The sequence below is a fragment of the Copadichromis virginalis genome, linkage group LG3, assembly GCF_057382275.1.
Source record: "Copadichromis virginalis isolate Kocher_CV1m ecotype Utaka linkage group LG3, C_Virginalis_male_GT1.1, whole genome shotgun sequence".
Taxonomy (NCBI): domain Eukaryota; kingdom Metazoa; phylum Chordata; class Actinopteri; order Cichliformes; family Cichlidae; genus Copadichromis; species Copadichromis virginalis.
Window position 1 is genome coordinate 35,715,489 of NC_140620.1, and position 12,322 is coordinate 35,727,810.

A 12,322-nucleotide genomic window follows, 5' to 3' on the forward strand; every position below is an offset into this window, starting at 1 on the left:
GAGTGAGATAAAATAAAACAAGATATATATTTTTTAGTTTCTAGATCAAATGGCTTGAATTGTCCAATGACATAGGTTTAAAAACAAAACAGACTGTTAGGTTACCAAACATGGGTGTGTCTGAGGCCCTGAAAAGTAGGACACTGCCACTGATAAAATGACAGGCATGGTTAAGTGAAAACTTGAGTTATCTCAAATTTATTGATTCAAACTGCTGAGTAAGTAAAAAAAAAAAAAACTTGAGATACCCAACTGGAAATTTTGAGATAATCACTTCAAATTTTGACCTATAGGCTTTTTTTTCTTTGTCTGTTGTTGGTTACCCTGAAAGTCCAAATTAGAGGGGTAATAAGTTCAGCAGGAAATTCAGCTTAAGTCACTTAAGCTACAGTAAATATTTTTTTGACATGACTGTTTTTGTGATATATATATATATATCAGTTGAGTTGGTTTCTTCGTTAACAGGAAGTCATGCATTTTGTGCCTTAATCAGCTTTATTGAACAAGTTCAGTAGACGTTACAAAAGTATGTGATTCATGTAGAAACAGAGAACTTTTCCATGGCCTTTAAACAGGTGATCCTATCATTTTTTTTTTAAGTAGTGGAGATCAAAGTCATTAAATATATACAACATTAATACAGATTCTGTTATATGAAAAAAGCAGATAACTGTGTTTTATATTACTTTTGATGTGCAAAATAGTTACAGTAACTAAAGCTGTAAAATGATTGCACTGGTCTCCCCATGCTATCCCCACTTAATCTGTCTATATTGGTTTTTACAATAATGTCCATAGGATACAGTCTTAATTACAATAGGTAGGTACAAGTACAAGAAACCTTGATTCGATTCCCCAGGCAAAGTCTAAATCACTAGAAACGAAGTTTGCATCTCTTAACTTCATTACTTGGCTCTCTGAGCCTTAGAGTTGCAGTTACACAAAGACTTACAGAGTAGGGAAAGTGCCAGCTTTACTCAAACTCATCTATCATCAAGTAAGAAACAAAAAAAGAATGATTTATTGTCCTTCACATGTTTTCACATCACTACATATTTCTTCTTTACTGTAATCCAAGTTTGAGTTAACAGATGATAGTGCAAAGAAAAAACTGCCTACATTTAAATAAATTGTAAATGTACCATTATAATACATGTATCAGTCAATAAAGAATTTACCTCAGAAAATAGCCAGTATTATGCTGAGAAAGTGATGGCGGTGTGTATAAAAAAGATGTTTTATATATAAACAGAATGCATAACCTAATGCCGACTGACTATACCCTCAGCTGTGTTTAACATGGGTTATGATGAGTGGGGCATTATTCTTCCCCTCCTGGGCGAGACAGGGGCTGAAGATCGGGTACAGGTTCTCACTGAAGCTATCGATAAAACTGTAGATATGCAGACGAGACTTCACATCATAGAAAGAAATCTGGCCTCCTTCGTAATCCAGAAAGATTCCTACTTTACTGGGTTGGGAAGGCAGCACTAGAGGCAAGCGGGGCGATGCAAGCACTTTCACCTCCCCGTTCTTCAGCCACAGGCACCAGTACCCACCCTCGGGACTCAGCTTGATCTCACCCTTGCGTCGGGCAGAAGCGCGGGCCACGCCGAGCGTCCAGGCCGTCTTTCGCGATACGTCCACCTCCCAGTAGTGTCGCCCCGTGCTGATCCCCTCCCGGCCCAAGACAAAGAGGGCCGGGCTGAAGCGCTTTGGACCCTCACAGTGAGTGGATTTGCGCTCTTCATACCTCACCTGCTGACCATCATCAGTCACAGTCAGGTTCCTCTGGGCTGTGGCAGGGTCCAGAATCACCTCAGCTGAAAAGGAAGGAGCAGAATATGAGACAGGGAGAAAAATCTGCATTATTTATTGCCACTTCTGCTAAAAAAAAATAAATAAATAATGGGCTCCTTATTCCTGAACATGCCACAAGGGTGTCTGTAAAATGGCAGCATGCTACGGGAGCAATCCCATCTCTGCTGTGAAGAATTACTTCCATTTTGTGGGCATTTAGAAGAAATGAGCATCATCATTTACTCAAGAGAGGCCTCCTGCTTTACTTTAACACCCTTATGTACAAGTGGCACGAATGTGCTCCCTAGAAGAATTATAGCTACAAACCATGGATGTCACCCAGCTAACACAGTAGAAGTGTTACTCACATGCGTAGTTCTGCACCTTCCGGAGCTCTGAGAGAGAGAGAGAGAGAGAGAGAGAGAGAGAGTGTCAAAGTCACAGCAGATGGCACGTGTGGGTGGTAAACACACAGATCTGAACCAGAGCTCTAAATGCTCGATGCATGTGCCGCTGTCAGTCAGCTGCCTCTTCCAGCGATCCCAAGTGGATGATCTGCGGCATCAACACTATCTCCATCTGTCCAACCGTCTTGCATGTGTGACCGTGTGAGTGTGGCGCGATGATGAGTCACTTTCCATTCCAAAGTGTGCGTACAGTGACCTACATATCACCGATTTGGATTTTGCACAGGATGTGTGGTTTGTATTAGACAAGGGAGGATGGATTGTACTAGAACTTTGCATTCATTATCCCATGCAGGGATCCCAGTGAAGCCTGCTGCGAGTTTGATTTTCAGTTTAAAGGGGTACTTGAAGCTGCGGAACTGTATGCAGCGTACGCAGAATGGAAAATACTCATTGTGACTATGAACATTTTTCAAAACACTCTTCCAAATGATTGCAGACATGTTGATTTGCATTTAATACATAAAACATGAGCCATTTCAGATCGCTCATTTTTAAAAGTGCTTTCAGAAAAAGGATTAAGAAAAGATTTTGCTGAATATGTGCTAATATTATGTAAGGTATTTATTTAAATGTATCTAGCCCTGCATGATATGCACTAGGGTTTAAATGATGCTCTGTTGGAACTAAAGGGCTAAGATCCATGCGTTCATATTGTTTGCACCTACAGTCTGAAATCATGACTTATCAGTTTAGGCAACATTTTTTCCAGTTTTCTGTTGTCTACTTTTGATGAGCCTGTGTCAGTCATAGCCACATGGACCTGGTATGGTCTTCTGCTTCAAGCAGTGGTGGTCCTAGCCTGTTTGGCTGACGAGTTATTGTGAGTTATTAAATGCTGCTCCAGCCACCAGAAACTCCCCCGCCGCCCCACCCTCTCCTCCCTGTGCCGCAAGCAGCAGGCGCACCTCGCAAACGAGGGCGCCCTTACTCCCAGCAAATGGCCGATAGAAAATCGATCGGTGCCTATGGCATTCCCAATATGCGCTGGCATGACGTCGGGGCAGCATGAGTATGAGCATTTTTTATTTTTTTTGCCCATGCCCGTGATGCCGTCCCCCACCACTATGCCTCCCCGGGCAACCGCCCGTGTCACCTGTATCAAAAACCGCTACTGGCTTCAAGGTTTGACTTGTTGCTACTCAGACATGCTCTTCTGCAAACCTTGTTTGTAATGAGTGTTTTTTTTGTTGCTGTTGCCTTCCTATAAGCTAAAGGCAGTCCAATCATTCTCCTCTGACATCAACAGGCACAAGCCATTTCTCCCAGATAATTGCTGCTCACTGGATAATTTCTCCTTTTCAGACTTTTCTCTGTAAACTGTAGAGATGACTGTAGATCAGCTGTACTAATATTGAGCGCATCTGGCAGCATTAACCAAGTTGCAAGTCGCTTCCCCATTTTGATCTTCATGGTTTGAAGCTCAGCTGACATGTGATTGGCTAATTGGGTATTTTCAATTAATGAGTATTTGAACCGGTGCACCTAACAATAATAATAATTCCACAGACCCGCCCGCATCGCATTTCTGTGGAACCCAAGGAATGGAAAGAGACGGCGAGGAAGACCCAAAATAACGTGGAGGAGTACTTTCCTTGAAGAATTATGTTCGGTTGAACTGTCATGGGATGAAACAGTAACCGCCGCGATGGACCGAGTTCAATGGCGTTCTCTTGTCGCCCGATGTGCCGATCGTCGTGGGAGGATCTAAGTCTAAGTAAGTCTAAGTAAGCACCTAATAAAGTGGTAAGTCTATATGTAAACCATGCTCTGCTTCTAGCATTGTAGGCATGGTAATGCTGCAGCACTAGTTGTTTTGTACAGTTTCTCAAATACAATGGTTTTAATAGCTGCATAAGTGCATTAGGTCACAAGTTTGGCTAGCTGCCCTTACCTTTCCCATATATTCTTTTAAGCTCATCCTGGAACTTATCAATGAGGCTGCTGACCGAAGACCGGATGGTTCCCAGATAAAGGTCAGTATTGATGCTGACCGCTGACCAATCAGTGGGCTCGGGTAGGGGTGACAGTGATGTCAGGTTCTACGTGAAATAGAGAGGTCATGCAAGGTAAGATGAACGGTGCGTCAAAGGAAATGAAGTCTGTAAAGTTTACAATGAAAAGAACACACTAAATATGACGCCAACAGTGTGCTCAGTGCTGTCCTATTTAATTTTGTTAATGGGAAACACAGAACAGAGACACATTATTGCTCTGACGGGAAAAGAAGAGAGCACTCAGTAGAGGGCATTGTCCAAATGTGGTAAGTAAATTCCCTGTCTATCAAAAAGAGATGCACTGGTCTGCTTACTCTCAGCTTTGATGTGTCTGGGTATTCGAGGCTTCATGCCTTCACTTCCATTGATGCTATGTAGAAAACCTCTAAAGTAGCAACTTCAAAGACATCTATTCATTCACATGGGGAAATGGCTATAACAGGCTCGGTCTGCTCATGGAGGCTTTTGATGTTGTGTCTCAAAATCTCTGAGCAAACACAGCTGGTGCAGCCACAGAGGTAAATAATTGGCTTTGCAATTAAAAGTAAAGTGTGTATACAGTTTTCAGAACAGGAAAACAGAGATATGTTCAGTATAATACGATCCATATGATATTGTTCAGGCTTTTCTGGTGAAATCATAAGGGTAGAAAGTCTTGTGTTTTAGATGCCTGTGAGATTTCCATTATTGTGAATAGCACAGCTTATTCTGTTAAATCTTTAGCCTTCTAATAAAATGCTCTGCCCCAAATGCACAGTAATTGTGTTTTCAGTATGTAGGCCAAGCTGGAAAAGCAAGAACTTTAAAGGCTAGCTATAATTAGTACAGAAAAATAAAGTTAGCATCCAAAGCATCCAAAGCGTGAAGATACTGTCTCAAGACCTGGACCTGTCTGCATGCCAGTGTGTGTTAGACCCACATGGAGCTCTGTAGTACCTGAAGGAAAAGCACTTTGTCGTGCGTCTGTGCATGGGCTTCTAGCTCATTGCTCCTCCTCCTCAGTTGGCTGAGTTCATTCTCCAAACCCCTGGCCATTTCCTGGGCGTGACGCTCCGCCTCACGTTGCCTCGTGGCTATCAGCTCAACCAGCTCCGCCTGACTCTGCTCCACCAGACGCTGCAGCTCTGCGTACACCTGCCAGCTTTCCTCCAACTCCTTCTGAGCACTGGCCTGTGAATGTGAGCGCCACATGGCCAGTGTTACCAGTGTGAACATGAGAAAAGCTCAGAGTCCAGATGAGATCGTGTTCAAGACCGAAGACCGGGTTTAACGAGGAATGCCTGCGTATTCTTAGCAACAAAGTTCTTACAGATTAACCAGAGTCTAGAAGTTACTGAGTAACACGGCTCCTTTTACAGGGGAGCTTGGAGGACAGGTTGAGATAGTGCTAATCCTGTGGAAGAAGTTATTTATTGTCTTGTACGTGGCGTTAATGAGGTAGAGAACATTCTATACAAACATTACATAAACTGCATTGTGGGAATGCAGGATCTTTGAGATTAACTTGAGCCACAACTCTGAGAAACACATGAAAATGCAAATGTTTGATGCAGCCGCATCAGACATTAGCCTTTAAAATGCCAGCTCCTTTGCACAAAGTTCCAGTTATATTGGCTTGAATAGACGCATGTTTGTGTGGGGAACAGTTGCTGTGAGTATGCATCATACATGCCACCTTCTGTGTTCTCTACCTAGACACCACCCTACATTTTTAGGACCTCATGTTGTGTAGGAAATTTTAGAGAGTGTCCGAACCTGATTTCACATGTGAAGTCAGCTTATGCTGAATTATTTCCTTTTATTGTTGCACTTTTTTTTTGTTGAAAATGATTTTCCATCCACACCCTTCTTTTTGCTCCCTGATAGCATCGCTCCATTTGAACTCTTTTTTTCTTCCCAATGACAAGAGCATAGGGTCACATTTCATTTAAACATTAAAATGTGTCATTTGTTTGAGGTGAAACGCCTCAAAGGTTCACTTAATCACCAAGGCTCACTTTGGGAGTCACTTTCTGTCTGCAGACCCTTCGGCTGGTGTGTCCTTGTAGGATCTTAACTGTTGTTTTACACGTGGAGCTTCACAGCATGTTATTCTGCACCTTTAAATCTTTGACAAGAAAAACTAAGTTCCCCATTAAATGATCTTGGTTTCCACTCACAATTACGACTTTCCACAGAACAACTCTCATGTTGCAATTTAGATGACTGGCATCTTTATTTGTTTGTTCTCTTCAAAGTTCAGGGTTTGACATGAGTAATTGCACCTTATTTAGGCAGTTAGAGTGATAAGAGAGAAGTATTGCATAAACATCTTTATGTAACATACAGATTTTTACATACCTGGAGCAAACCTCTGGAAATTTTACTTTAAGTTTTCTGCTACTGTTTCTAAATGACACTAAATGTGGAATTGCTCCTTTATTTATCACACGCTAACACAGCATTATCTTTATTATTACTATTGTCCTGCACATTTAATGCTAGCATGAAGTTGTAGACTTTTTAAAGTCCTGATAAAATGTCATTTTATATCAAAGGTTTCTTGTTTAAATATTCCTTTTTTTAATGAGACTCTTGTCCACACTCACCTTTGGCCTAAAGTGTTGATTGTTGTATATATCTTTCTATATGAGTCTCTATTTGTTTGACGTAATGATTGACAGAATTGGAGGCATTAAATAAAACTACCATAATGATTCTAGCAAATTAACATGTAAGTACTGCAGTTTAAAAAAAACAACCAAAACCCAGATGTTTACTTAGTCAGTTGCCTCTTAAGTGTCTTTGCGCACCACTTGTCTAACTGGATTGACAGGTTACATCTTCCATTAGACGCTGAAACCACCAGATTTTCCATCTCAAACTGATAAGTTACATGCATGTTAAACTTACTCAATAAATTCAGTGTGTTGTTTAGTCTGTCAGCAGCATGTAGCTGGACACGAGTCCATGTGTTTGTACAGTAAACACAGAGGGAACTGTGGGGAAAAAGGTTTCCAGAAAGAGGAAACCAAGAGTAACACTGAAACCAGGAAATTTCACTCATGAATGTTTTGCATATGTGTCATCAAATTCAAAACTACCCAGGTGTGACAAGATGTGAAAACCTAAACATAGGACAACTGATATATTTAGTGTTACCCTGGTAAAACCTGTTACACTCCCAGCATTATTAGTGTAATTGTCCTGGAAAACCACTCAGGCTTGTTATCTTTTCATTTCTTATTCCAAAGTAGCATTTTACTGCAGGGAGGCTGTGGCTGGAAACAGGGTGTGTGAGAAACTAAATGTAAATGTTTACACTGGTCTCACTGGTTGAACAGCCTCAGACATGGATCTGAGTGTGTGTACACAAGACAAAAACAAATGACATTAGTGCTCCACCTTATCTGCTACTGCAGAGCATGAGAGGTATGAGATGTGGGTGGCATCCCGCCTCAAATATGTCCTGCTTGTACTGGAGCATAGGTCTTTTAGTTGGCTCACCTTGCTTCGATGACTAATAAAGATGAATCTACGTTATTAGGGGTAAAACTTAAGTGTCTGTTGGCTTTTAATAAACTGCTGCTGGTCGTCTTACAGCTGCCCTTGAGCAACAGCTTTTTCTGGATCACAAAGCTGCTTAAAGTGCAAATAAGGCTTTTGAGCTTCAGCTAAAGAAAAACATTATATGAGAGCAGACTGGCAAATATTTGAAATGCACTTTAAACATATTTACAACAGCAACGATTAGGCTGTTTCTCAAATACATGTACAAGTGTAAAAGGACTGGCCTGTTTGTATCAGCCACTTCTGATAAGATGCCTTTGGAAATGCCGCACTGGTGCGACGCTCAAGAATTCAGCTTGAAATCTTTCTGAGATAACAAAACGTGAGTGGAGTTTTAGATTGAAAACAGTATCGTGGACACAAATGTGTTTCTCGAATCATGCTCCAAAACACAGCACTTGAAATGCTTATCCCTAGTTAGACTTCGAAACACAAGCAGATAAAAATCAGTGGCATACAAAATGTATCAGGAAACAGACGCATTAAAAAATACCAGACTCCAAACAAACTCAAACAAGACCAACTCCAGTTATAATGACACAGCATAAAATAGAAGACAATAGATTATTCACAACTGCATGGTTGATTCTGATTAAAAAAATGTTTCAGTTTGATTTTAAATGATCAGTGTCCAGCTTAAGTTCTGAAGACAAACAGCTGTACATGTTAATGCATTCCTGAAAAGAAAAATCCCAACAGATGCTAGTTCGATGAAGGCTCGAATACTTAAAATTGTTAAGTTAATCTCTGTTTCTTAGTAGCTTAACCATGATGTCACATGCAGGTTTTTATTAGACTTACCTTTATGACCTTGATGGACTGTTTGATCTCGTCAAGTTTCTTGGCTCTCTCCTTGATCAAATGTTTCAGCTCTGATCTCTTCTTTCCCATGTTACCCTGTGAGACAAAAAAAACCAGAGGTGTGTCTTACCAAAATGTTCCTGCTTTTATATCATAAAAATATCTCAGGAGTCATTTTAATGATCTTGTCATACAGGGATACTGACCATCTTCTTCTTAAATTCATGGTCAATGGAGACAATCTCATGGGATTTGTGTGTGGCATCAGCACAGGCAGAGCAGATGCACATGTGGTCGGTCCGGCAGTACACATCCAGGAGACGTTCGTGTTTCTTACAAATTTTGTCTTCCAGGTGGAAAGTTGGTTCAATCAGACGATGAGACATCATTGCCCTGACCTGGAGGACAGTATGGGCATGAGTGGTACAGAGACATAAATACAGTTGCTCTTAAAATTTATAGAAATATTTGCTTTTAGGTTATTTAATTAATTAACATCTAACAAACCCACCTTCTTATGATGCCTGAGGTGGGACTCGCAGAAAGACCCAGGGCAGTTCACACAAGATTTCAGCGCCTTTAACTTCCTTCCAATACAAGCATCACAAGAAACATCCCCAGGCTGGGCAAACTCTCCGGTATCCTTCACTGGCGAGCTGCTCTCGCCCGTATCTGAGCTCAAATTCCATCTGGATCCGTGAGAGGCGGTGTTTTTAGCCACCACTAGCCCCTGAAACTGGGAGGATATTTCAGCCAGGACCCTGTTGACGCTCATCTCAGGCTTTCTAGAGTAGCTCTTTTTGCACATTGGGCACAGGAACTTCTTGCTGTGGTTCCAATAGCCCTGTAGACAGGCCTTGCAAAAGCTGTGGCCGCATGGTGTGGAGACGGGCTCCACAAATATCTCCAGACAGATGGAGCAAGTGAACTGCTCCTCAGAGAGAGAATTAAAGCCTGGAAGACAGAAGGAAGTGTGAGAGGCTTAGTACATGTGTATTTATAATATAATTAGAACAGTCAGTACAGACACCGTTTAAAGCAGATCTTAACATTTGACTTTTATCTTCTTTTTTTTTTTAAGATATGTGGCACGTGACTCACTTGAGTCGTGTGGAAGCCTAGACAGAAACCTGCATAGAAACAGCTGTGAAACTCACTAGGAAGGGACCTGAGGACAGCAGTTTAATCTTCTTATAAGTGACAGCTTTTCTCTGGAGACTTTACATATTACATCATTTTACATCCTAAAAATGATTTGGTTAGGTTTAAGTTGTTCGTATCTGGTTTATCCGTCCTTATTGGATAAAAATGAACTTGGAGCAGTCAAATTAGGGCAAAAGGAGCCACAGAGGAGATGAGACAAAATTATATGTGTAATGAGGTCATTTTGTATCGTGACCTGAAAGATCTACAGTGCTCAATAAATTGCCCACCTGTCACAAAAACTAGAAGACACAAATATTTTAGAAATCTATTTAAAATGTTCAGTAATACCTGTCAATAACTGTAATTGGATAAATAAATACATTTAAAAAATTCTAATTTATTTTACTTTTTTCTGCTTTTTTGTATAACAGTAAAATATAAAATTCATGGATAATATATTTTAACATGAAATATATTTCTATTAAAGGTCTTGTACAAACTGGTGGATTAAACATTACAGAAACATTAAAAATGATTCATTATCAGTACAGTGCAATATCATTTAGTGCAGCTGTGACATAAACCTGACATTTAGTGATTGGCTGATAATTTCTTTCTCTTTTTTTGACCTCTGTATATCTGTCTGAGGTTTATGTCAGGAGGTGGTAAATTTCCATTCAGAGGTAGGGGAAAAGGGCTAATTCAAGTATTCTACTTTTTTTGTGTTTTTGTAAACTGATTAGAATTTCTGAGCTTTCTATATAAAAAAAAATGCAATTCACCATTTTCTTATTCATCTAAGATAATAAACTGCAGTGGATGGGGAGGCAGTGGAATCATCTCCCACCCTCACTTTTTTTTGTCCAATGTCCAACTTCCAGAATACACTCCCTAATTTTGCTGTTGCTGTTACCTCAAATTCAAAAACTGATTGTTCAAAGCACCAAACAGTAAAAATGAAATTAGAATTCCTGATTACAAGCAAAAAAAATTGACCGCCACTTTAAATCTAGTACAGGTGTCAAACAAAAATAAGGCCTAAACTGATCCACAGCTTGTCCTCAAAACAAAGTAAGACAAAGCCAGGAAGACACTTTTTCCAGTTAACAGTTATGTGACATCCAGTGAGAAAGTATCACCACAAACAAGGAACTATCTGCAACAGTGTCACTGTGTCCTGTTGAGGGCGAGAAACTATCTGAGGAATGCAGATATTCTGGACCTTCTGCACCTGCATCATACGTTTGGCTTAGGCATGAGCCAAATGAACTTTTCCACCAAATCTGCTACGAGAAACAACCTCTATACGTCACGACATCTGCACTGTTTCAGTTTAACCCAAATCTAAAATGTTTTTTTTAACATATGTAGTTTTAAACTAGGCAAGTAAAAAGTCAGGTACCGTCAATTCCAGACATCTGTCTGTCTACACCTCCTGTAGTGTCAGCATGGATAAAGTTCCTAACATTTGATAAGAAACTAGCACTAAGATTATGTTAAAACAGGTACAACTCACTCATGTTTTCCTTTGACCTCGAGCGGTGCGCTCCTTCACCTCACGTACTTTGCTGTGAATCACACAGCTCCGGTGTTGAACTCTTCCTGAAACTTGCAGTGGACCTCCCACTCTCAGTGGGACACACCCAGACTCTCACATAAACCCTCCTTTTGTTATTGCTCAGTGATTTCTCCTGCCCTGCTCTGCGCATATGCAAAGCTCAACAAAGGTGTTGCATTTTCATCATTGCAGAGATCTGCCCCTGCTTTCTGTGGCTTTCTGCCACTGTATCTTCATAAAAGTCAAGAACACAAAAGACTTGCTCTTCAAGAAGTCTCAGACAGAGGTGATCACTAGCACTGTAATAATACTGAGACTGATACTAAGGTAAAAATGCTAAAGAAGTTAAAAAACAACAACTATTAACTCAGAGGGTGTATTTGGTTTTGTTTTGTGTCATTTTGGGGGGTTTTGGTCTATATTATACTGTACATACATCATTTGGTAATATTATCTTTCCTCCCATTACTGTCTGTGTGTGTGTGCAGGTCTCTCTCTCCTACCTTTAGGCTCTGTGTTTGAACGTTTTTGTATGATGCAGACACAGTTGGAATCATATGATTGGCTCTTTCAATGAGTTTGCTTTCTCTGGATTGGATCGTTGGTTGATAGCAGACTTTTAAACCTCTTGAAACAGCTGACATCTACTAGTTCCCAGACATCTACTAGACCTTCGCTGATCCCAGCAAAGGTCTGCAATTTAGATCTGTGTATTGTCTGGAGAGATTCGTGTAAGTGCAGTCATAGAGTTGGCGGATTATGGTAGTCTTGTTAGCTGTGAGCTTATACTTTTATTTATTATTGTTTTGGTGGCTTAGAGTAGAGACTTGTCCTTCACTGCTGGTGGAAAGTAGTACTTATTAGCAAGATTATGTTTGTTGTTTTGGTCCCTGAGGACCCTGAGGCTCTCAAACTGGTCCTGGAACTCAAAAATCTCACATCAATTGAAGGCGAACTGGTACTGTGAAGATTAGTATTTGAGTTACAACGTTTTGATACTTGTC

The 12,322-nt window shown here is 40.5% G+C and overlaps 1 protein-coding gene across 1 annotated transcript; it reads right to left on the bottom strand.

Moving 5' to 3' along the window:
- Positions 1 to 998: 998 nt before the first annotated feature.
- On the bottom strand, positions 999 to 11,351 carry LOC146714377 (zinc-binding protein A33-like). The gene is made up of 8 exons (XM_085450840.1): positions 11,277 to 11,351; positions 9,126 to 9,568; positions 8,821 to 9,012; positions 8,615 to 8,710; positions 5,201 to 5,434; positions 4,162 to 4,309; positions 2,169 to 2,195; positions 999 to 1,823 (listed from the first exon to the last, which is right to left on the bottom strand). Exons 1-8 carry the CDS (start codon positions 11,278 to 11,280, stop codon positions 1,285 to 1,287), a joined length of 1,683 nt encoding a protein of 560 aa, XP_085306966.1. The 5' UTR covers positions 11,281 to 11,351; the 3' UTR covers positions 999 to 1,284.
- Between the last annotated feature and the right edge of the window lie 971 nt (positions 11,352 to 12,322).

Coding starts and splice junctions, on each gene's coding strand:
- LOC146714377 (XM_085450840.1), bottom strand. Junction 5,435..8,614: donor AGTCCATCAAGGTCATAAAG/GTAAGTCTAATA, acceptor TCACATTCACAG/GCCAGTGCTCAGAAGGAGTT. Junction 2,196..4,161: donor TAAAAGAATATATGGGAAAG/GTAAGGGCAGCT, acceptor TCTCTCTCTCAG/AGCTCCGGAAGGTGCAGAAC.